This window comes from Nelumbo nucifera, chromosome 8 (genome assembly GCF_055504915.1).
Source record: "Nelumbo nucifera cultivar China Antique chromosome 8, China Antique-T2T, whole genome shotgun sequence".
Taxonomy (NCBI): Eukaryota; Viridiplantae; Streptophyta; class Magnoliopsida; order Proteales; family Nelumbonaceae; genus Nelumbo; species Nelumbo nucifera.
The window spans coordinates 994379-1020839 of record NC_142656.1 but is presented as its reverse complement, the minus strand read 5'-3'; the positions used below and the strand labels follow the sequence as shown (position 1 = coordinate 1020839).

The following is a 26461-nucleotide window of genomic DNA, read 5'->3' as shown; positions in this document are numbered from 1 at the left end:
AATGCATGGTAAGATGTGCGTGTGAGGCGCCAGGTGTGAGGAGCAGATCCAGTCACAATTGAAACATGTTAAACCCAACGCCGGCCGTTACATTTTTGTTTGCGAGTCAGAAAGATTCGAAATTCATAGCCGAACTCCCACCCCCCAGCGTTCGTTACTACATTTATGATCTCTTCTGTTTCGTGTTCTTGCTTCATTTTCTTTTCTTTTTTTTTTTCTTCCGATTTTGTACCTTGCTGGTCATCACAGCCTCATTTGGTCGAATTCTGGCGCATCTGTCAGTATTTTGAATTTCCCGGTAAAAATTTCCGGCAATATTGGAGGAATTTACGCGCATCCATCGTTTGGGTTTAAACATAAGAAAATCTATGTTGATTGGATTTTATGGTTTTGTTGATTTATAGTCTCAGACTCTCAGGTCATTTTGTTAGATTTTGGGTGCTACCACTTCTCGGACCCTTGAAAGAACTGCTCATTGAAACAATACATTTAGTACACTTCACTGGAATACAATTCCAAGAAGTCATTGATCTTGGATTTTCCGATTTATTTAAGATTTTATTTCTTCTAATATGATCCAGAAAAGTGACTTTTCTCAAATTTGTTAAGGACTCGCTACTGTTTTCACAAATTCTTGTGAGGTTTACCATGATATCGGCCGGATTTTATAATTGGAGATTATTGAAGTCCAGGAACTGTAGAAAGATATGTTGTTATCCTTGGAATGAGTAGCTGGATCTTGTTATTATGACTTGAAAGATAGGGCTTCTCATATTCTTGTGACCTGGGCTGGATGATTCTTACTTGTGAAAACCAAGATTCTTCCTGTCTTAACAAATGCTTTTTTTTTAATGGTTGATCTTGCAAAGCTTGAATTCCTCAGTGCATTTTGTAAATTAAACTTAATAATCTCCTCGAAGTGAGAACTATTTCAGTGAATATCCCTTTCTTTTCCGGTGGGAATCAAGTATTCTTTTTTATGATCATTGAATCTAACCTAGAGTGCTTGTAACAAATTCTGGTTATTTGTTTTTTGAGTTCGGTTCTCAGATTTTAATCCTTAATATATATATATATATATTATATAAATTTTCCTGTAAATATGCAACTCTCATTTGCAGATATTCGTGATTAAATAATAAAGATGATGGTTAAAACACCGGCAACACCATTGTCAAAAATAGAGAAGACCCCTTCATCTACACCTGGAGGTCCAAGATCTCATGAAGAGAAATTATTTGTCACTGTCCGAGTGCGGCCATTGAGCCAAAAAGAACAAGAGATGAATGACCAAATTTCTTGGGATTGTACTGATGAACACACTATTTCACTCAAGAATTTGCATCCAGGAAGGCCTACACCCTCTTATTGCTTTGGTACTGAAGTTCTCACATTTATTTCACTGATTAAGAAACTAACTATAATTCCTTATAAAACTCTTGCATTTATCATTGAAAAGTCTAGTTTTAAACTTACAAATTTATAGCAAGTTCTGTCTTGATTTGATGATTGGAACTCCGATCTGAGCTTAATTTTTCTTATCTACCGTTTGCTACTGTTAGATAAAGTTTTTGGTCCAACCTGTTTGACTTGGAAGGTTTATGAGGAAGGGGCAAAGGATGTTGCTTTATCTGTCCTTAGTGGAATTAATGGTAATTAGACATTTAGATATAAATGGTAGTTTTCAATTTTTTCTTTCCATGCAGCTTGTTGTATAGTTTGACAACGTGTAACTGCTATTGGCTTCTATCTCTTGCAGCTACAATATTTGCTTATGGACAGACCAGCAGTGGTAAGACATTTACCATGAGAGGAATTACAGAACTTTCTGTAAAGGACATCTATGAACACATTAAGAATGTAAACCCTATTTTGAACTCAAAGTTGTTAAGATTTTTCTTTGTTGATCTTGTTGTTCAACCATAGCTTGCTGACTTGGTGGCTTTGGTACTGAAGTTCTTAATCTTATTTTCTTCATTTATCCTTTGGTACTGAAGTTCTTAATCTTAAGAATACCATGTTTAGGAGTGCTTATTTGAATAAGCACTTATGTTGGGCCGGGACCACACCAATAAGCACTTATGTGTATTTGAGAAATAAGCCCGAATAAGTGCTTATTCCTGAAAATGAGCACTTATTCAAGAAGCCCAAATTTTGAGCTTATTTTTAAGTTCTTATTCAAGCTTATTTCCTTTCTGGTCCATCTTTGCCCGCCATGTCATTTTGAAAATACCTATACTACTCCCATCTGAAATAAGTGCTTTTTCGCCAAAAACTCGCAAGCACTTATTGGGATAAACATTTATTTTCAAGCACTTGTTTATGAACTAAGTACTCCCAAACAGGGGAAAGTCATAGTTTCTTTTATTCCTGTATGTTTTTAGTTTTTTACACTTCTCATAATCATAATTTTAAATTCAAACACAAATAACTATTTGTTTTCTAATACTAAAGTAGAATGAAATGCACTTAACATTTAAATCATTATTGTTGTAGTTGAGTTTTTTCATAGAAAGAACAAAGCATACAGAAAACTAACTATGTAAATTATTGAGTGCATAATGAAATCCTTGGCTTTCAAGATCATGTACTCAGTCCAAATATTTGTTTGAGTTTAAATTTCTGAAATTGAATATTTGTATTACATGCTTAATCAGTTTTTGGTTCTTCAACTCTGATTAAGACATGTGTCTGATTCAGATCTTATGGATAAGTTTGTGGGTCTGGAGAAGTAAAATTTCTGTTGAAAAAGCAATAGGCAAACTTCAGTTTTCTATTAGTCAATTGGGAAATAAATTTAATGATACAATGCCTAAAAAACCTGACAATTAGATTCTTCTTTTTTCTCACTAGGATTTCGTACAAAGACCTTGAGTGAGAGAGCAGGCCAAGCCTCCTCATTTTTTTCTTCTTTTTAAGTTTCCTTTTTTCCCTTTTATTTCCATTTGTTGTTAATAGAGTATGCAAGCTTGGTGTAGAGTGAGATAGTTGTTGGAGTCAATCACCTAACTTGGATGAATCATGTGTATCTGGAGTCATAACCATGACTCAACTCCATGTATTTGGGAGTAAGAACTAACAAGAGCCAAGGAGTCAATTTGGGAGTTGTGACAAGCTAATGAGCTGAAGTGCTTTAACATTGAAGGCATGAGTTTGGAGAAATAAAAACAAGTGATATTAAGAAAAACACCTCATAACCAAACCTGTAAAGGGACTGTTTCATGGGTCAATCGAATGACCCCTTCTATCATAATTAAATTTAATAAAGGTAAAACCCATAAAAATTAATATCCGATATTAGCTGTAAAATATTATAGAAAATAGGTAACATTTAAATTTTTAATGTTGTTTGTTGTTTGGATATTAGCAAACAAACAAAATATCTAAATTAAAAAATGAAGAAAACTACTATCTTTTTTTTTTAATTTATCAAAAAAAAACTATCTTTTTTAATAAGATTCCTTACCAAAAACTTGTCAGCTTGGTTCTGGTCAACGAGTCCAGGATGGGTTTAAAACTCATAACTTTTCAAACCAAGAAAAGGGATCATGTCATATATTAACTGGTCTGACAATTTGATCCAGATTAGGTCTCTTAACATTGCAAATGATTATTGGGTTTCTCATTCTAAATTCAAATTTCAAGTCCAGTTCTATATGTTTCTGCAGCTTAACATCATCACCATCACCCAAGACTTATTTTGGGGTCGGTTACATGGATACTTATTCCAACTATATGAGTCGGCTACATGAATCCTGTTTCACCAGTCTGTTCTATTTAATGTCATATCATTCTGCAGCTTAACTTGGACTGTAAAAATAATGCCATAAATAGCAGCTATTCAAACAATATTACATATTTTCATGCCTAAAGTTGGGATCCTGGACAAATTTAAGAATTGAACTTAAACCTTGCTATCCTATGGTTTAGCCATTCGACTTGGTATTTAGATTATTATTCATAATTGATAAAAAAATTTTGCCCTTATTTATTTGCACAAATCATAGATGAATTGACTAAACATATTCAAGAGGAGGTTCCATGGTGCTTGTTTGCTGATGACATTATTTTAATTGATGAAACTGATGAAGGATTAAATGTAAAATTAAGTTTAGGGATGAATACCTTAGAAACAAAAGGTTTTGAAATAAGTAGGAGTAAAACAGAATATATTCAATGCAAAATTTAATAATATTAGGAGTGCAAATCAGGGTACACTTAGGATTGGAGACCAAGAGATAACTCAATTTGGCCTTTTCCAGTACTTTGGTTTGATAATTCATAACAAGGGAGTGCCAGAAAAATAAGAGGGGAAAGAAAGAAGGGTTCTAAATGAAGGAACACTATATTGGAGGGCTAAATTCTTGGAAGGTAATGAAGATAATAAGCTGGAATGTAAGGGGTTTGGGTAGTGCTAGAAAAAGGAGATCGATTAAGGAGCTACTTAGGAGAGAAAGACATGATGTTGTGATGTTGCAGGAGACAAAATTAGCTGAATTGGATAGAAGGTGGGTTAGGGAGATCTGGAAAATAAGAGGGGTAAGATGGTGCTCAGCTCCATCATGGGGAGCCTCGGGGGGAATAGTAACTTTGTGGAGGGAGGACTTCATAGAACCAGTAGAGGAGCTAATAGGAAACTTCACTGTATCCCTAAAATTCAGAATGGTGGAAGATGGATTTATTTGGGTGCTAACAAATGTGTATGGTCCAAATAATCACAGAGAGAGGAAAGAGTTATGGGAGGAGCTTCATGGAATTCAAGGTTTGTGGGAAGGCCCTTGGTGTTTGGGGGGATTTTAACGCAATAAGATTCACAAATGAGTCAAATAATCCTAGGTAGGCCATTACAACTAGTATGAGGAAGTTCAATGATTTCATAAATTCCTGTGAGTTATGGGAGCTTCCTTTATTACAGGCTACCTACACTTGGTCCAACTTCCAAGAAAACCCAACCTGCTCAAAGCTTGATAGATTCCTATTTAATGAGGGTTGGGAGAGCCACTGGAGAGGTTTGGTGGCTAAGGCCTTACCTAGGATAACCTCTGATCACTGCCCTATAGAAGTAGGACAAGAACCTCTTGGTAATGGACCTAGACCATTCATGTTTGAAAATATGTGGCTGACACACCCGGACTTCTTTCTTAAGGTTTAGGAATGGTGGAGTGAAGAGATGAGAGAAGTGAAATGGGATGGGGTTAGATTCCACAAAAAATTAAAAAGGTTGAGAGGCAAAATAAAAGAATGGAATAATGATCAATTTTGAAGAGTGGAGGAGGTAAAAGCTAGATTATTGGTTCAGATTGAGGAGTTAGATGCAAAAGAATCCCAAGGGATGATGGATGAGCAAGATAGAGAAATGAGGAGGAAACTGAAAAAGGAGTTAGAGGAGACTTTGTTGAGGGAGGAGATCTCTTGGAGACAAAAATCCAGACATAAGTGGATCAAGGAAGGGGATGGGAATACCAAATTCTTTCATGCTTTGGTAATGGGAGAAGGAGGAAAAATTTGATACTAAAGCTTGAGGTTGATGGTGTGGAGATAACCTCTCAAGAGGAGATTGCCAGTAGGATTGTGGATCACTTCAAATCCATCTTTCAAAGACCCTTAGAGAATCGGTTAATAGTAGGGGAGGAGAATTGGCCAACTTTGAACGAAACAGATAAGGGATGGCTGGAAAGAATGATTGAGGAAGAGGAAATTAAACAAACTGTTTTTTCTATGGATAGGGCTAAGGCACCGGGTCCTGACGGATTTACAATGGCATTTTATCAGGACTGTTGGGACATAGTCAAAGAAAACTTAATTGGAGTACTTAGAGAATTTGAGTATAAACATTTTGTGAGTCCTGGAATCAATGCCACATTTATAGCCTTAATTCCCAGAAAGAATGATGCCAGACACCCCAAAGATTTTCGGCCAATTAGCCTAGTGACAAGCATCTATAAGATTCTGGCAAAAGTGCTCTCTAGGAGGATCAAAGCAGTTCTCCCCTCTCTCGTTAGCCAAGCACAAGGAGCCTTTATACAGGATAGACAAATTACAGATTAGATCCTTATTGCAAACGAGAGTGTGGAAGAGATAAGGAGATCGGGTAGGAAAGGATTTGTTTGCAAACTGGACTTGGAGAAAGCCTATGACTTAGTGGATTGGAGTTTCCTGCTGGAGATGTCAAGAAGACGTGGATTTGGGGATAAATGGTGTAATTGGATAAGATGATGCTTAAACTCTTGTCGTTATTCAGTGTTGGTGAATGGGGTGGTTAAGGACTTTTTTCCATCCAATAGAGGCTTAAGACAAGGGGATCCACTCTCCCCTTTCCTCTTTACACTTGTTGCTGATGTCTTTAGTAGGATGATCTCCAAAGCAGATGAGGAGGGCCAAATAAAGGGATGGAGAATAGGGAGCAGAGGCATTCCGGTAACTCACCTTCAATTTGCTGATGATATTGTTATTTTCTGTGAAGAGAATGAGTTGAGCAAAGTGAAGAACCTTAAGATTTTAATAAGTACTTTTGAGAGGGTCTCCAACTTGAAGGTAAATTTTGATAAAAGTTGTGTGGCTGGAATAAACATGGAGAATAGGGAGTTTGCAATATTTCTTCTTGGCCTTTGACATACTTAGGGCTACCCTTAGGAGCCAACCCTAAAGAAAGTAGTTTCTGGGCCCCTTTTGTGGAGAAATTTGATAAGTGCTTGGCGGATTGGAAAAGAATTACATTTCAATAGGGGGTAGGCTGACTTTAATTAAGGCTGCACTTGCCAACCTTCCAACCTACTTCCTTTCAGTGTTCAGGATTCCTCCAAGGGAGGCTAAGAAACTGGAGAAGAGAATGAGGGACTTTCTATGGGAACCAGGAGAGGTGAAAAAGGATCACTTGATCAGATGGGAGATAGTTAACAAACCAAAGGAAGAAGGGGGTTTAGGGATAGGGAACATAGTACTGAAGAATGTAGCCCTTCTAGGGAAGTGGCTATGGAGATGGCCCCGAGAGAGAGAGAGAGAGAGAGATTATGGCATGAGGTGGTGGCAAGCGTTCATGGTTGTGTAGGAAATGGTTGGGATTCCGGGATATCTCGCCGAGCTACCCTTACTACACCTTGGAAGGCTATACATGGTATTCTCCCTCGCTTCCTCAAATTCATCAGGTATGATGCTTGTTCTAGTAATTCTATTATGTTATGGGAGGATATTTGGGTGGGTACTCAACCCCTCAAAGATTGTTTCCCCTCGCTCTATTCCCTTTCCCTTCACAAACATGAGCCAATTGCAACTTTTCTCCCGAGCCCGTTAAACCCCTAATCTTTGAACTGGGACTTTGGGTTTCGTAGAGGGTTAAGGGATGGTGAGTCGAGTTGTGTTATTGAGCTAATTCATTTACTAGAATCTGTTTTCTTGGACCCCACTTCTTCCAAAAGGTACTTTTACTTGCTCTTCTTTTCTAAAATCTCTCATTTCTAACCCCATTTCCCAAGGATTTCCTGTCAAAGAAGTCTGGGCGCGACCTATTCCCTCAAAAATTGTTGTATTCTGTTGGGAAGTCTTCTATGGGAAAATCAATACTGTGGAAAACTTATAGAAAAAGAGACCCTCTCTTTGTCTTTCCCCAAATTGGTGTTCCTTGTGTAAGGCCGAGAATGAGGACTGTTTCCATTTGCTGATCTCTTGTTCCTTTGCTACAGCTACATGGAGGTGGAGCCTTTGTTTATTTGGAGGTAGATGGTCTATGCCTTCTGATTTAAGCTCGTTATTCAACCCATCTGTCTTTGTTTGGCACACTAGAAGAGGTAAGGTCATGTGGAAATGTGTCAGGGCAGCCACTCTGTGGACTCTTTGGGAGGAAAGGAATGCAAGGATTTTCTTAGAGAAGGAAAGAGGGTTAGATGAAATGAAGGATTGTATCCTAACAAGAGCAATCCATTGGCTGAAAACTGTGGATATTTTTGATGACTTCTCCTTTGATGACTTGTGGAGGAATTGGCTAGTAATAGCTAACACTTCAACAAAGAAGGATAGAATTCTGTCAGAATGGGTTCTGCCTTTGGAAGGTGTCATCAAGCTGAATTTTGATGGAAGCAGCCAAGGCAACCCCAGGTCTTCAGGTATAGGGGGTACCCTGAGAAATAAGGATAACAATATAATTTCCCTATTCTCAGGACCGGTGGAAGTGGGGGATTCCACAAGGGCAGAGATCCTTGCTGCAGTACAAGGAATTCAGATCGCCAACCAGCTTGGGGTGGAACATCTAGTTGAAGGGGATTCTCAGGTGGTAACAAGGTGGCTCCTAAACTTGGATACTGCCATTTGGTGCTACAAAGATCTCATCAAAAAGGTAAAGTGGTTAACCAGCAGTATGAGAGTTGAGGTAAAATGGGTTAGTAGGTCTGCTAATTCTTTGGCTGATGCTTTAGCCAAACAGGGGGTTTCTAGGGAAGATCTTTTTTGTGCTTCTTTGTAAGTTGTTATTAATTTGGAAATTAATAACTAGCCCGGAGAGGTTGCAACTTGTGCCTTTCCTTGGGGATTTTGTACTATTGTCTATTGCTGATTAATAAAACTATTTCAATTATCAAAAAAAAAAATTCATAACAAGGGAGTGATTGAAGAAGATGTTGCCCATAGAATTAGAAGAAGATGGGAAAAATGGCGAGGTGCATCAGAGTCTTATGTGATAGGGTGAATACCACTTAAATTAAAAAGAAAATTCTATAAGGCCAGCAATTCTGTATGGAGTAAAGTGTTAGGTAGTCAAGAAACAATGTGTTAAAAAAATGAGTGTGGTAGAAATGCATATGCTGAGATGGATGAGGGAATAACTAGAAAGGATAGAGTCAGAAATAAGTCTTCCGAAGGAACCTAAGAGTAGCTCCAATAGGTGATAGAATGAGAGAAAGTAGACTTAAATGGTTTAGTCACCTGCATGGAAGACCACCTACAACACCCATATGTAAAAATGATCAGTTACAAGTTGAAGGGGCTAGAAGGGCTAGGGCAAGACCAAAAATGACATGGGTTGAAGTGGTATGAAATGATTTAAGCGCTCACAAGTTAAGTGATGGATATGAAATTAAACAGAACAGAATGACAAAACAAGATTCATGTAGCCAACCCCATATAGATGGGATAAGGATTAGATGATGATGACGATGATTGGTTATTTTGCTTTTGTTTTTTCTTCTGCTATTAAAATTATATTTTTGAGGACTAATGGATTTTTTATGGTATTACTTGGGATATCAAACGTGCAATAGACTCCGGAGAGAGATTTTGTGCTAAAGTTTTCAGCTATGGAAATCTACAATGAGACTGTTGTTGACTTGCTAAATCGGGAATTGGGGCCTCTTCGGCTTTTAGATGACCATGAGGTATTTAATAAATATAACCTCTGCAAGTTGGAGAGACAGAAAACTCCTTTTTTTATCAGATTTGTTTCAATATCTTCATTTGGATGCAGAAAGGCACTATAGTTGAAAAGCTTGTTGAAGAAGTAGCTAAGGACGGCGAGCATTTGAGACACTTAATTGATATTTGTGAAGGTAGCCTCAAACTGCAAGTGTACTGTGAAAGGGGGAAGATCATATTATTAATTTCTTATTCCATCCATCCATGTAAAATTGGTACATTTGGAGGAGACCTTTGTTCAATCAGTCTATGTGACAACCTTAGATATTTTCCAGTTTAAGGGCAGGACAATGTAGCCATTTATGGGGAAATCTGGAAGTAAAGGCATTAATGGAATGGTTGGTGCCACATGGATGGGTGAAGAAACATGGTTTCATGCCATGGTACTGTATTAGCTATACTCCTCTTTGGTCACGTGTGATGTTTCTTTTCTCTTCTGTTTCTGAGTAATATTTGCAGCTCAAAGGCAAGTTGGAGAAACTTTTCTAAATGATACAAGCTCAAGATCACATCAGATAATCAGATTGGTAAGTATAACTGATACTATATCCAGCGAAACAGTATTGGCATGAAATGCAACATCCTGCATCCCCTACCCCTGTTTCAGGGCAATCAACCTTCCAAACAGTTTCAACATCTAGTCAGATGCTCCAGGAAAGTGTCCTTTCCTCAGCTTGTTAAGTTCATTGAGTTCTGGGGAGAAAATGCCTGAAGATATAAAATTCTTTTTCTTGTATCCCTCACAGACACATCTTACACCAATATCTGGAATATTCTATTTGGGACCAACCTGTACTGACAGATGTGGTTCCACTTGATGTGTGGCATACAGTACATTTTAGGTGTACAAGAAAACAAATTGGTATCCTTAGTATTTCTCTTTTAGGGAATGTGTCAGTTCCAAGACCCTACCAACGAATTATGTACTTTGGGACCACCTATATCCCACCTGCCAATGAAATATGGATAAAACATGGTTTTTATACTGGGCAGTTTACTAAGTAGTTTCTCATAATTGTTTTTATTATAAAAATTGATGAACAAAAGACTAATTTCTTACTACATGTCATTGACATTTTTGGTTTCAGACTGTTGAGAGTAGCTTCCATGAAAACTTGAGATGTGTCAAGTCATTCATAGCAAGTCTGGTATTCTCTTCTTTCTTTGACTGCTCTGGTTTCTTTAAAGAATTCATATCTCAGCACTGCTAATTGGTTTATTGGAAAAGTTGCAGAATCTTGTGGACCTTGCAGGAAGTGAAAGGGCTTCTCAAACAAATGTGGATGGTACAAGATTGAAAGAAGGATGTCATATTAACCGCAGCTTACTAACACTCACTACAGTGATAAGAAAACTCAGGTCAGTGCCCTAATGTACAACGTGCAATGGGAAAAAGGATCTGAATCAGATAATTGTGGTTTATATCCCTCTTTTACTGGTGCCCGTGCCAATGATAAGTAAGATCACTAAAGCACCTACCATAAAAGATATCAACAAAAATCCCCCCTAAGCAAAAAGAAAAATAAATAAAAAAAATAAGAAAGAGAGAGAAACTTGGACAAACATGTAAATATATAGATTTCTTGATGATATGGTGGTGTCGACATCCCAGAAATCATTTTGTAATTCTGTTTAATTCTGGTTTTTTCATGCCCTGAAAGATACATCCAGTTGATGTTTCCTCCTGTATCTGAAGTTGTAATCAATATCAAAATTTCTTGATTGGCTGTAATACATTGGATCTAAACACATATGACCATTCATAATTTCCCTTGCAGGTTGAGAACTTATGGTTGGACATCAATTTCCTTAAGTATATCCAAGAATAGAGAATTAGTAACTGAAACTACTGAATTTTAACCATGATTACTCTTTGGACTCTAACTGATGATCTTCTTTCTGCTGTTGGGTCCATTAGCTGGATGGTCCAATCCATCTGTTCTATCTTATTAGTTATTCCTTATTAGCAATGAATCATTAAATAGTTGAAAGATGGAATGCATAGGATTTTCTTCCTGATCCAGCCTTTTCTTCTTTCAGTGGTGGAAAAAGGAATGGCCATATACCATACAGAGATTCAAAGCTTACACGGATATTGCAGCCTTCTCTGGGGGGAAATGCTAGAACTGCAATTATATGTACCATGAGTCCAGCTTTAAGTCATGTGGAACAATCACGGAATACTCTCTCATTTGCAACTAGTGCAAAAGAAGTCACCAGCTGTGCACAAGTGAACATGGTAGATGTTTTATAAAAAATGGTGCATCAGTTATAAATACAAACATCAGTTGTTCACCAGTGGGCTCTGGCTTTATAGCACCAGTCACGTTCTCTCTCTCTCTCTCTCAAAATTTTGTATTATGCACATACACATATTTTGGATGCTTTATTTTTGGCATCTGACATTTTTATCCATTAATGCCATGTCCCAGAGATAGTTAAAAGCCTGCTTCTCCTTAAATTCCTAATTTCATACTTCCAAGTTGTCACTTTAGTTTCTTCTTTTAGTATAATAACCATTCTCTGTTTGTGGTCAACCTATTTTGTATTTTTAAGTTTGTATTGTTTTATGCATCTATCTCTTGGTCAGTCAACTATGATTTGGACCCACATATTCAAGTCTCTTTCTGAATCACCCATTTTCCTACACTTTCATTTCCTTTTTGCATGGAAAAGTATTTTGGTTGAATTGTAAAAGCACATGATTAATACAGCAGAACTGGTCCCACCTTAATATATCAATTGGATTGGGCCACAATGAGGAAACCGGTCCATTGACCACATCTTGAGGGATCAACCCTTATATTAACTGCTGTTTTTCTTTTTTTTTGGTACATCATCATTGTTTTTCCATTACTATCATCATCTGCCTTACCCAGAAACGTGGGTTAATTGCATGGATGTTTTTCCTCCATTGGCTTTATATAGGACCGTAGTTTTATTAAAAAAATCAGTTATATTTTTCTTGGTACCTGTGTCAATGTCTATTTGCCTTAATCTTTCTTTTAGAATATTTAACTTGCACCATAGCTTCTTGTAGGTGTATTCTTTGATCTTAGTTTTACATAACCAAGGCCCAAATTATCTTAATCAGCTTCCTGTTGTCTTGTTGTCAACTGGTACTATTCCCCAAAATTGGCTCATCCTTTCTACTTATTCATCTCTATGTCCTCATCTTTGCAACTATAATTTTATGGATGTATTGTTTCCTGATCACTTAATAATCTATTTGACAAAGTATAGTAGGTCTAATTGCCTGTTCTATAAGCTTCTTTAAATTTAGTGGGTATGCTGGTAGTTGCATTACACTCATGAAGCACTTACACTTCATCCATCCATTTTTTATGTGGACTACATCTTTTCAATCTTTGTACTCATGATAATTAACACAAGATATCTGACACAATCATTATGGGAGTCTCTTGACCATTAATATTAACCAGTTCTCTTATACTGTAGCTTGTTTTGAAACCTTTAGATTGTGATGCATATCACTACCCTGTCTAGTTTTATCAATAGTGTTATTTACACTTTTACAGATAACATAAATTGGAATCTCCTTTTTCTTCTTGGTTAAGTCATCCATGGCCAACACCAAAAAAAATTGCACTGCTTTAGATATGTGATTTTTATTTTGTTTTATTTTTATCTCCTTATAAAATGCATTGATGGATTAGCCACATTTGGACAATATAAATTGCACAGAAGCTACCAAATATTGAAAGGGAAAATGCATGTTTAACTTGCCTGGATTGAAAAAAAGAAGTCTTTATCTTAGCATTTATTCTTCAGTGCAACTGTGGTTGTTTTCATCAGTTGACCTTTCTTTATGGGCAGGTTTCAGACAAGCAGTTACTAAAGCATTTGCAGAAGGAAGTGACCAGACTTGAAGCAGAGCTACGAAGTCCTGAATCTTCTTCTTCTTCATGCTTAAAGTCCCTATTGAGAGAAAGGGACTTGAAAATCCAGGAGGTATTATAATGCATATTGGCTTCATTAGAACTATCGGCCTGTATCAGGTCACTCCTTACTGGTATAGTAGGCGGTTTCTTATGCGAACATTAGCAAACAATCTCTCTCTCTCTCTCTCTCTCTCTCACACACACACACACACACACAACCTCTAAATTCACCTGAATGCACTCATTTGTAATCCATTCTTTGTAATTTGCCACTTATCCAACTGGACAAGTAACTGATGTCCGTTCATACATTAATCCATTTTCTTTCTAATCAAGAAAACATACATTAGTTTTCTCTTCCTTTTTTTTCTGGAACATAACCTGTATTCATATATGAAATAAGGGATTTCTCAATCTTTCTTGTTATGAACTGAAGATTACATGTCAAAGTGTGAGAAAGACCCAAGGACCCATGATTTAACAGAGGATACAAATGTTGAGAGTGGCATGTTGAAAGGATTTTTGTACTCTAATCAAATAGGATGGAACATCGAAATGCTTTCTTCAATTGAGTTGACTTGAGTTACTTATCCAGCTATTAGACAGAAATTTATTCATTTTCCATTTTGGTATTATTTGTTGCTTATATTATTCCTAAGAGGTTTTATTTACTTGGTCATATATATTTTAGTCCAGTTTCAAGAGCTCTAGTGATATTATCTATCTTACATTTCCAGAGTTGAAACATTGCTCAACTAAAAGCTTTCTAAATTGCAAACAACCATAAGATTGTTGGTTGTATTGAATCCCAGGATACTTATCCAAGAGCACACCCTTTTTATTGCTTTTGAACACCAGATGAAGATATCCATGCCACTGTGCGCAATATGTTGATAGTTGATACTACCTTTGCTTGCAACAAATCAGGATATTGTCTTTAGTTCATGGACCTGATCCATTAAATGAGAGGGGGGAAAACAATCACAGAACAAGGAAGAATTAACATATCAAAATTTCTTTCCATCTAAAATTTCAAATTTGTCATTAATTCAAAATTTTGATGTGCAGATGGAGCTGGAGATGGAAGAGCTAAAACGCCAGAGAGACCATGCACAGACCCAGCTAGAATTAGAAAGAATAATGCACAGAGAAAAGAAGGTACAAAAGTGTACTGCATAAAATGGTCCCCATGTCCTATTCTTTCGTAACTTTGTTTCTTTACTCTTTATATGCATGATTGCCTTCAATATCTTATACTTTTTTTTAGGGGAGTCAATCTGGGTCTTCTCGCCAAGTAGTGAAGTGTCTTTCCTTTTCAGATGAGAATACTTCAGTTTCTAGTGCATCTGGTTTAGCAAACATAATACAAAACAAAGTGGGAAGTTGTACTTTGGTGTTGCAGTCAGGTTCTTCTACAGTTCCTTCCGTGCTTGTCCATGAAATTCGAAAGCTAGAGCAAAGGCAGAAGCAGCTTGGGGAAGAAGCAAGCCGAGCACTTGAAGTTCTTCAAAAGGAGGTTGCTTATCATAGATTAGGAAACCAAGACACTGCCAAAACCATTGCAAAACTTTTGTCTGAGATAAAGGACATGCAGGCTGTTAGTTCCACTATAGAAGATATTGAGGTTAGAGACAGGCCCAATCTGAAAGAAGAGATTACTCGGTTGAACTCTCAAGGAAGCGACATTGCATTTCTAGAAAAGAAGCTTGAGAATGTTCAGAAATCTATAGACAAGCTGGTATTGTCTCTTGCAGATAATGAAGAGAGTCCAGAGTCTGAGACTCCAGAATCCAAGGCTAAGTTAAGGAAGAAAAAAGTACTCCCTTTCACCTTAAGCAACAGCACAAATAGGTCAAATATGTCGTGCCCCCCCTGCTCGCCACTATCCTCTTCTAGGAAGGTAATGGAGTATGGGCAAGAGAACATGGTACTTCCTGAATACAATGACTTTGTGTGTGGTGGTGATGTATTAATACAACCCATTAAAACAAATACACCACAAAGTGAAGACAGTAATGGTATCCCGTCCAACAAGGGCACACCTGGCTCATGTCAATCAAAATCACTTAACATGAAGAAAATGCAGAAGATGTTCAAGAATGCGGCTGAGGAAAATATAAGGAATATAAGAACTTATGTGACTGAGTTGAAAGAACGGGTTGCAAAGTTACAATACCAAAAGCAACTTCTCGTTTGCCAGGTGAGCAATCTCTCTCTCTATATCTATACACCTCTCCAACCGGCTATAAGGATCCATACTTCACAACAAGGAATTCACAATTAATGGATGTATTCTAAATGGTTTACCCACAGAACAAAAAGGGCAAAAGGGTGCTGTATAGTTACATAAGATGAACTGCATAAATGTCATTTGATACTAATTTGTGTCCATATTGACCATGCAATATAAATGTCCCATAATGTTCCAAGTTAGGTTCAAAGTATCAATATGATACACCCCATATCAGGCGTATTGTATCTAAAAGGGGTTTGGTGGTTTGACCACTTTCAGGGGGTAGCCAGGCCTAAGACTGCCCCCTGTAAAATTTTGAAAAAAAAAGGAGCATGCTCTTTGAAACATACAATATGCAAGGTGTAAAGAGTCTCACTGATGTACCATATTAGTGTAGTCCTTGCTGTATTTTATCTTGTATTTTCTTGTTATTTTCTCTTTAGCCCTTCAAGGGCTTTTCTGTAAATATTATTATTTTACTAATCTTTATATTGAGGCTCTTGGGGTTGGGCCAAACTATTCAGTTCTTTAACCCCAGAAATCTGTCTTCTTCTCTCTTGTATGAACCTACTTGGTTGAAATCGTATCAGAGCAGGCTGCTCTGTAATCAGCACTTGCTTCATGCTCTCTCTCTGATATCTCAAAGGCTGCTAACTTCTGGGTGCTTTGTCTGAAGATAGGGCTGTTCTGATCGACCCTAATCTTTGCTCTCTGTTCTGAGATTTCAGCAAGAGAGGTCTTCCTGGAACTCTCTTGGAAAGCCTCTGTTTGCAAAGAAACCTGATTGGTTGTGTCGCCCTGGTCTGTTCTTCTAACTCAGAAGCTTTCTTTGAGATTGGTCAAGCTTTGGAGAAGTTCTGATCTTCTCTCTAGGGCGGCAGCAGTTTTCTTCTTCTTCTGGTCTTCTCTCAAGGACGGCAGTAGTTTTCCCTTGGACTAGTGTATTCTCAGGCCTTCTCCAAACTTTGAACATTTAGTTATTGCTACTGGTGCTTCAGATTGAAGGGTTTCAATAGACCTACTTCATTCCTTTTCAAGCTGCTTATCTGAATTCTATTGGTGGCTGATTTGAACTGCACACATCAAGTTGGTGAATCTCCCTTGGAACCCTAGTTTTTTTGTGCTGTCCTAGGGTTACTTGGTAGGAGCTGTGTTCAATACTGGAGGGCATTTAGTCCTCTCAGTTCAACAGTCCTGGAACACTCAGGTTGGACTGTCAACACAGCACTCAATCTTGTTGGAGTTACTCTGGATAAATTTCTTGGAGGATTTTGATTCCTCTACAGAGTGGCAAATCTGTATTGAAGATATTTGATTATATTTCTCTTCTAGACCAAATTTATTGTTGTTTGTCTGAACTGCTTGCTGCAACCTTGACTGAATTGTTTGGCTTAAACTGCTATTGGATTAAGTGAAGTGGTTAACAGCCCTGAACTGCGCATACCAGTGCTGCTACTTTTCTTCTTGGGTTGCCTTTATTTATTCTTGATGGCTGACAAAGTAGATATTATCCCTGTGAAATTTGATGGAACCAACTACAGTATGTAGAAGTTCCATTATGATTTCCTTGTTGATGGAAAGGGGCTTGAAGGCTACTTGAATGGCACTGTCTGCAAACCCGATGAAGCGGACAGCAAAGCCTTTGCACAATGGAAGATTAGTTTCCTGGATTCTAAGTTCCATTGCGCCTCATATTTCTGTTCCTATTCCTATTTAAAGAAAGTTTACCATCAGTCCAATATGTCTCAGCAATATCAGATTGAATCTGAAATCTTTGCCTACTGCCAATGAGACAAAAAGATATAGGAATACTATGCAGGCTTCATTGATCTATGGGCAGAATATGAACTAGTTCACATTGATCCATCGGATTCTCCAGAGTGTGTCAAGTATCTGCAAAAACACTTTGAGAGTAGAAAGGTGAATCAATTCCTTATGAGGCTGAGACCTGAATTTGAAATAATCAGGTCAAACATTTTGAGTAGAGGAACTCTTCCAGATTTAGACTCTGTGATGGGAGAGTTGTTAAAGGAGGAGACTATACTCATGACTGCTGCAACCATAGAGGGAAAACAACTTGATTCAGGGACTGATACAATTTTTATTGCACGTGGGAGTAAGAAATCTAGTAGGAAGGATCCCTCTAAAACTCAATGTTATGAGTGTAAGGGATTTGGACATATAGCTTCACACTGCAAGAAAAAGAATGTCTGCACTCATTGCAAATAACATGGCCATATCATTCCAGACTTCTCAATTCGTCCATCCAAGGGCACTATGAAGAAGAATCAGCCACGGGCTTATCAGGTGTCCGAGGGACAAATGACCAATGCCTCTATTGCCAAGGGAGAATCCTCTACATCCATGAATAAGGAAGAGATACGAAAACTGGTATCCTCTGCTATCTCATCTGCCTTTTTTCTGCTATTGGCCTATCTGATGAGTTCTCCGGTTTCTGTTCTTCTCCCTCTCAAGTTTGGATAATTGATTATGGTGCTACAAATCATATGATTGGGGCCTACCTTGAACCATCAAACAGATCTTCTGAAGTCAACCATAAACACACTGTCACTACTAATGGTGAGAAACTTGACATTATTGGGAGTGATGATTTATGTCTCAAACTCTCACCCTCAAACTCCTTGTCCCTGGCCAAGACTTTCCTTGTCCCTAAACTTATTGCTAATCTTATTTCAGTTGGTCAACTAGTTGATGAAGGTCATATACTAACTTTTTCCTCTAATGGTTGTTTGATTCAGGATTAGTGCACTGGGAAGGTGAAAGGGAAGGGGTGTAGGTTGGGCCGCTTGTTTGCATTGGAGTTTGAGAAATCACAACCAACACCATCATCTACCTCTTTGAGCTCCTCTACATTGAGTCTTGTTTTGGGTCAGAGGAGCTATGACTGGGATTTGTGGCATAAATGTTTGGGTCACCCAAACTCTAAGAAACTTAAATATTTGTTTGAGTTTGGTTTTATTAGAACTAAAATTCATTCTATGAAATTGTTTGATACATCTTGTGTTTCTTGTTGCTTGAGTAAGAGTCGTATTTTTCCATTCACTCACAAAGTTAAACATACTACTTCGCCTTTTGAAATTATACATAGTGATGTTTGGACTTCACCTATTGTTTCTCGATTGGGATACAAGCATTTTGTACTCTTCATTAATGATTGTACCAGATACACTTTGATCTACTTTCTCAAACACAAATGAGAAGTTTTCCCAACCTTTTGGTTGTTTCATACCATGGTTCAAGTCCGATTTCAAGCAAGTGTGTAGACCTTACGCTCTAACTCAGGGGGAGAATGCAGTGATGGAGAATTTCTGATTTATTTGAAAAGTCATGGCATACAAGTCCAACGGTGCTGTCTAGACACTACTCAGCAAAATGGTGTGGCAGAATGAAAGAATGGTCACATTCTTAGTGTTGTGAGGACTCTTCTACAAGAGTCACATGCACCCCCCACCTTCTAGGTAGGTTGCTAGTACGGCTGTGCATTTGATTAATTGTATCCCTTCATCAGTTCTTTGCAACATGTCTCCTCATCAAAAGATGTTTGGATCCCCCCCAGATCTTTTCCATTTACATGTTTTTGGGTGTCTATGTTTTGTTCATCTTCCCCCTCGTGAATGTTCAAAGCTTTCAGCTCAATTTGTCATGTGTGCCTTTGTTGGATATAGTCCTAACTATAAAGGGTTTCTTTGTTATGATCCCTCTACATGTTGTATTCGTATTTCTTGGAATACAATTTTTCTTGAGCACATCTCTTTTTTCTCAGGAGTTTCCAAGTTATCTGCACCCTCTATTTCTCTTTTATATGATTTTGACTCACAGGATGCTCCATCAACTGCTAGGAAATATCTTCTTGTCTTCTTTCGCAGGCGAGTTCGTGGTCTAGTACCTACGTCTACAACCCCTCTTTTTCCCGCTTTGGATCCTTCGCTCGTCTTAGATAACCATGTAAGTGACATTCCTGTTTTAGACCCCTCGAGTGTTCCTCTAGTTCCTTTACATCATTCTACCCGTATAACTAGACCACCTGACCGCTATGGTCTTCCTTCAGACTATAGCTCCTTTTCTGTTGTCTTGTCTTCCACAGATATTCTCTGATCATACCAACAGGCCATTAGCAGTCCTCAATGGAAGAAATTTGGTGGTTTGACCACTTTCAGGGGGTAGTCAGGCCTAAGACTGCCCCCCTATAAAATTTTGAAAAAAAAATGAGCATGCTCTTTGAAACATACAATATGCAAGGTAGTGTGTATTGATACTTTGAACCTTAGTTCCAAGGACTGACATGGACTACGGATGGTCTGATTTTCACTTGAGCCTGGTCTTCCAAAGGCCAGGCTTGGGATGCAGATTTCAGACCATGAACTGGTCTTGGCCTAAATTGTAGGCCCATTTATCAAATGGACCAGGCCTCCACTTAGATTATTAGGCCATTGTGAAGTCCAATATCATTCATACAGCATTATTTTAACTCACAACATTTAACATTTGTGTGTTTCCTTATATATGTGTATGTACACATACAACATGTGTTTAATCATCATCATCATCCAACAATCCAAGTGGATAAGGGCATGGATGATGAGTGATGATGATCCAACTATCCAAGTCTTATCCCAACTATATGGGGTTGGCTACATGAATCCTGTTTTGCCATTCTGTTTTGTTTAGTGTCATGTCCATTATTAAATAATGGGTGCGTAAATCATTTCTTACTATTTTGAAATATGCATGTGTTTAATAAGTTAGTAAATAGTTTAACATTTTTGAACTAGGTTTGCATGAATATGGTTTATATCAAAGAAAATTGATTTTGCACTTACGATGTACATTGAAATTGAGACAATGAAAAAGCTATATATAATACTGTTTATTGGGCCATGTTTGGTCGTTTTATGTGGGCTATGCCTTTCTGAAATTAATATAAACTGCTTGGGTCAGGCCCAATCTTGTGGAAATCATAAGGACTAGGCTTGGCTGCAATTTTGGACCAATGGGCCAAATTTCTTTACTAAGTGGGCTAGATCCCATGATTAGCATGGCTAGACTCAAGATCAACCCATGCATGCCCCTATACTTGCATGAGTGAAACTGAGCTTCTGGATAGCCATATTCCAAAATCATATTGGTAAAGACTTCCAGGTAATCTATAAACCTATATCATGTAATCAGTATGAGATTTTCCCTTTTTGCCTATCCAAGAAATGATTTAACAAATGAGCTTCTTTCTCCCCTTATGGCTATGATAATACAATTGCATTCATAGATAAGAAGAAAAGTGGAAGAGAGAACAAAGAAGAGGAAGAAAGAGTTTTTAGGAGAAAGGATAAAAGTTCCACAATGTATCGGCAGGTCACCAATACGTTGTTTTAAGGCTTTTTTAAAAAGTCTTGATTTCAATGTTAAATAGTAATATTTCCACCCTCTCTCAGATTTTGAAAAAAACTAAAAAAATAAAAAATCCAAAGTATCAATACACCCGTTCTGGCAATATAAGTCAATCTCCAAAACTAATAAGTAATCCAGTGACTCTAACAACAAATATGAAGATGTTTTGGTTGTTCTGATGGATATAACACTTCCAAATGAAGACAATGGCTTCGCCTTATGAATTTAATATATAATAGTGTAAGGGCATGTGATGTGCACACACAAGTAAGTATTTACCATATATGATATATGGTATTTGAATTTAACTTTTGTGACCTCTACAGAACCCAAAGACAAGTATCCACTTTATATAGTATAGATGTATACATGTTACCGATTTTGTGAAAATATACATCAATATCTTGCAATTCAAAGTCCAGTTGCCACCTGCATTATTGTAGTTTGTGATCCAACATAGCTTTTGAAGCACCATAATTTCATCAATATCCTGTAACACTTGTGTTTTTATTTTTTCATCTTTTATATTAGGTATTGGAGCTGGAAGCAAATGAAGCTGCTGTCAGTGAGACAGTAGCACCAGATCAGTCTCCAATGTCATGGCACTTTGTATTTGAGGACCAGAGAAAGCAGATTATCATGCTATGGCATCTTTGCCATGTTTCAATTGTACATCGTACACAATTTTACTTGTTATTCAGAGGGGATCCTGCCGATCAGATATACATGGAAGTTGAGCTTCGTAGGTTAACATGGTTGGAACAATATCTGGCTGAGCTTGGCAATGCAAGTCCTGCCCTCTTAGGGGATGAACCTGCTAGTTCCATTTCCTCAAGGTATTCAAGTGTCCTCACTGTTGTCTGCACTCAATTGGTCATCTATTTCTTTGTTTATTCTAAACTTTGTAACTTGGACTTGAAAATAAGCTGGCCAAAATTTGAGGGGAGTTCACTTGGCGGTGTCAAACCAACTATTATTGTGGTTAGATAAATTAAATGGTAGACAAATTTTGGGGGAGTTTGGATAAGGTAGAGACAATCCAAGTAGATCATGAGTTAACATTTAAGCAGCGTAGTTATCAAAATAAATGCTGAATACATTCATTTTTTCCATGGTTTTCAAAACCGGACTGGACCGGACCAGACGGTCGGACCAGAAAACCGGGAACCGGTCAGGTGACCGGTTCTGTTTTACCCCAGAACTGTTATTTTCCCAAAAACCATTGATTTGGTCAGCAAACCGCTGACCTGGGTGGTCGAACCGTTCAACGGTTTGGCTGGGTTTTTTTTTTATTTTTGTCAGAACTGGCCATCCATTTGGTTCGAAGGGATGGACCATTCGACTCGGGAACTGGACCCCTGACCGGTTTTTTGTCCAGTTTGGCTTTAAAAACCTTGTTTTTTTCTTCTAGCCATCTCATGGAAGTTGTCCAAATTTTCTACTGACTTGGGGGTGTTTGCCAATATGCATGATTTTTTTTTGATGTTGCAGTTATTCTTGTTTTAAAAACAAAATCCCTAGTTTATGGAAAATTACTAGTGAACACCCCTTTGGTGAGTGAGTGAGTGAGATGATTCTCTAGTTTCTGGAAAATTACTTACCAGTTTCCATGGATTGTTTTGGATATCCAATATCCATGTTTGGTCCAAAAGATGATGGCTGAGCAGAGTCCAAATGTATGACTTGGAAGGGTTTCTGGAAATTGGTTTATCTATATGTTTAGAGAGAGGGAAGGAGGTATACTACATATTCACCTCATAATTAGTGGCTTAAGGTGATTGACATAGTACTGACCTATTAGAGATGAACATTCAAATATCTGTGATTGTCTTTTGTTTAGCTTTTTTTTTTTTTTTTAATTTTTGGTTTTCTCAATCTGTCTACTATTTAATCTTCTGTGTCGTGATGCAGTATCCGAGCTCTCAAGCAAGAAAGAGAGTATCTTGCTAAGAGGGTAAGTACGAGGCTAACAGCAGATGAACGGGAAATGCTTTATATTAAGTGGGAAGTCCCACCTGATGGGAAGCAAAGGAGGAGACTACAATTGGTAAACAAGCTTTGGACAGACCCACTCAACATGCAGCATGTACAAGAGAGTGCAGATATTGTAGCAAAGCTTGTTGGCTTTTGTGAAACTGATGAGCACATCACTAAGGAGATGTTTGAGCTCAATTTTGTTCCCTTTTCTGATAAAAGAACTTGGAATGGGTGGAACTTGATATCAAATCTTTTCCATCTGTAAGAAAACATTTGTGGTTCTAATCCTCAACGATTCAATCTGTTCTCTCCTATTTCTTTAGTACTTTCATAAGTGAATATTTCATCCAAGAAATCACATTATATGATCTGATCTCAGCATAAGAATCCTAATTTTTTCTTTTACGACATGCCACTTCGCTGTGTTTACGAGTGAGGTCCAACAGATCAAGAAGTTTTTGCCTTTCTCTAGAATGGTGAAAGAACATAACAAACTTGTTGACATGTATTCATGCATAACTCTACATGCATCCATGCCGGTTTATTGGAAGGATTATTACGTGTAACTTCTGAAATTCAGTTGGGAACCGTTATTTCTCGCAACAACATTCTCTTTTTTCATGATGTATAGACTGTAAAGGGCTCTCCTAACATATCTTATGCTGGTAAAAGTGAACCGGGGAGAACTAAAAGTGATGGTTATAGTCAAGAAGGGCTAAAAGAAAACAATGCAATTTCCTGTTTTGTTGATGGTTATAAAAGTGAATCAGGGAGGACTAAAAGGAAGGATATGGACGTAATTCATTCAGGCTGTGTTTGGTTTGAAGGAAAAAAACTGTACAAAAGGTTAGTTGAGTACAGGCACAGCTGTACAGGAAACGTACTTATGCAGATGCATATAAAATGCATAGATATAGTCGAAAAAATAAGATATTCATAGAAAATCCAAGCAACTGAAATAAATCTCAACAATACATTTAATAAAATTAAATCTAACATTAATAAAAATAAGATATTCATGTGAAGTGGAAACAACGTCATACACTTGGGCTATATTTGGTTTAACTGAAATAAAAGGAGGAAGAAGAAAGTTAGACGGAAAGTTATTAACAAGTTTTGTGATCCCTCAACACTCTTTTTCTCTCTCATATTTTCTCTATCAAACCAAAAACATCCTTGAGGGGAAATGACAGAACAATTAAACCATGGCTTTTCTTTTTAATTTTCTGTTTATTATTAATAAGAAAAGGCTGGTAAAAATGGTTTAGAAAGTCAATACTTAAAACAATGCCAATTTGTAACTTTAACAAGGCGTAACATTATAAGTTAGCAGAGATTATCTTTTTTTTTTGTTATTTAGGGGTTTGTAGAGGAGTAGAGCTGTAAAACGGGCCTCACTGGGCCGGCATGGCACGGCCCACGGCCCGAGTCCACACAGGCTTGTGCCATGCCGTGCTACGGGCCGGGCTGGTTCATGGGCTGAGCCTTATGTTAGGCCAGACCGTGGATTGGGCCAAAGCTATTTATTTAAATAAAATTGAAAAAATCTTAAATTTTTTATTTTATATGAATTTTGATGTATACAATTGCTTATATATACAATAATTCAATAAAATAATATAATAAAATTGAAAATAATTGTTTATTTTATTAATATATTATATACTATATATTATTATATAATTATAATTTATAATATACTATCTATTATATATAAATATATACAAATATATATGGGCCATGTCGGCCCGGCCTACGGACCTAAAACCCCAAGCCCGGCATTGTTCATACAATCATGTTGTGCCTAACACGGCCCATGAACCATCATACTGGACTGGCTCAAAATCGTGTCGAACCGCGGGCGACACAACCCGATTTACACCTCTACAGAGGAGTCTTAGACTATGTTTGGAAAATAAGTGTGTTAGAAATAAGTACTTATTTAATAACTCTTGTTTTCAAGTAATTTATTATAATAAGTACTTATTAGTGTTTCAGAGGCCTTTTCTAAAATCACTTATTACTGATTTTAAGTAGTTACTTGTGTTGTAGTGTTTGGTAAATTGTTTATCCCATAAAATATTATATTTGCAGAAATAATAATTATAGCCCTAACTTCTACTTGGAAAACATTCAAGATTCAAAAAGTATATGAATAAATTGATAAAAAAAAGTATATGAATAAAGAGATAGAAAATAGTAAATAAACGATTCAAAACTCACTATTATAGTAGGACTGTAGGAGGCTAGGGTTGATTGGTTGCTAGATCTGAAGAATCAAAGCAAAAGCTGCAAAATAGAGCGTTAGAATCCAAATGATCAACGGAAGATAGAAAAAAAAGGTATGGGAGAAATAGTGAGAATAGAGAAAATATAAAAATAAAAAGGGACAAATTTTTTAAACTATTTTTATGTTTTCGCACTAAGTATACCCTTCTTATTTAACTATTGTCTAAGACTACTCTTACTATTCCAAAAAATTACCAATTGTCGTTAAATATTGACGGAGGGGCTAAAATGCCCATTTTGCCCTTAAGTTCAATTTGACGTTTGTCGCTGCAACTTCCGCACGATTGGTGTGTGACAGTGAGAGGAAAAGGGCAACGGAGAAGAAGAAGGCCAAGAAGGGCCCCGTTGCAGAGAGAAGCTTCCCAAGATCGGCAGATAGAAATTGGAAATCTCCGAGCAGTTCCAAAACTTTGGAATCTCCAAATGTGAAAGATACTCAAATCTGAGAGATAATCAGAACTGGGCATCAACATCACAACACAAAACTGACTTTTTCTTCTCCTCTGTTATGGGCGCTTCCGCTTCTTCTATTAGGCACCAAATGGATTGGCTTCCAGCTTTCCACCGTGCTCCTGCAACTCACGAACCTCACTGCTTAGGCACCAAATGGATTGGCTTCCGGCTTTCCACCGTGCTCCTCAAAGGCAGCTCGGAGACGTCGATGAGAGCATTTAGGATTCCCCAAGCATGACGGTGTGGGCATGGACACTGTGCAAGGAGATTCGGGTGGCCAAAGAAGGGGCACATTTGGGTGTGGACTTTGGTCTTCCCTAATTGGTCGAGATACCTCAGCCGCTGCACCTGGAGAGCGATAGTGGATGCATGTGGTTCTTTAGGTATTGGCCGAAGGTATTCCAATCTCGATGCTTCTGGCTCTCGTAGGGAGTACATGAGGGAGAGAGAACGAAGGGGAAGAAGGAGAGAGATAGATAGAGAGAGAGAGCACTTTATGATCCCAAAATATCCTTTTTCCGTTGGGAAGAGCGGCGACCTGGCAACAGGTGTCTGGAACGATGACTGAGCTATAGTGGTTGTGCAACTGTCTACAAACCAAGTGGCTTTGCAGGCTTGTTGGATCTTAGGTGGGATCTGAGATGTGGTATGTCGTTCGCTACTACAACCTCTAAGAGGGAGTTCGTGCTGAAGTAGGGAGTGAGAGGGCCGAAGGTGGAGGGTCCGTTGCTCCAACGAGCGGTGGTGTTGAAACAGGGGAGAGAGAACTAAGGGGAAGACCCAGTTTGATTTGCTGGAAGAA

General features: G+C 37.7%; 1 protein-coding gene across 2 annotated transcripts; it reads left to right on the top strand.

Annotated features, from left to right (window-relative positions):
• The first annotated feature begins 116 nt into the window (after positions 1–116).
• On the top strand, positions 117–26461 carry TES (ATP binding microtubule motor family protein). 2 transcript variants are annotated; one of them, XM_010263413.3, is made up of 15 exons: positions 117–298; positions 1122–1376; positions 1563–1652; positions 1760–1860; positions 9249–9362; positions 9452–9533; positions 9859–9926; positions 10488–10547; positions 10634–10758; positions 11440–11638; positions 13237–13371; positions 14370–14459; positions 14569–15501; positions 21472–21776; positions 22852–26461. In XM_010263413.3, exons 2-15 carry the CDS (start codon positions 1145–1147, stop codon positions 23180–23182), a joined length of 2865 nt encoding a protein of 954 aa, XP_010261715.1. In that variant the 5' UTR covers positions 117–298; positions 1122–1144; the 3' UTR covers positions 23183–26461. The 2 variants fall into 2 exon arrangements, with proteins under 2 accessions (XP_010261715.1, XP_088749763.1); XM_088893637.1 differs by having other exon boundaries at positions 10628–10758.

Excerpts from the sequence above, each read along its gene's own strand:
- TES (XM_088893637.1), top strand. The coding sequence starts at position 1,145 with ATGATGGTTAAAACACCGGCAACACCATTGTCAAAAATAGAGAAGACC. Across the intron at positions 1,861-9,248 it reads TCTATGAACACATTAAGAAT|ACTCCGGAGAGAGATTTTGT; the intron begins GTAAACCCTATT and ends AACGTGCAATAG. Across the intron at positions 10,759-11,439 it reads ACAGTGATAAGAAAACTCAG|TGGTGGAAAAAGGAATGGCC; the intron begins GTCAGTGCCCTA and ends TTCTTCTTTCAG.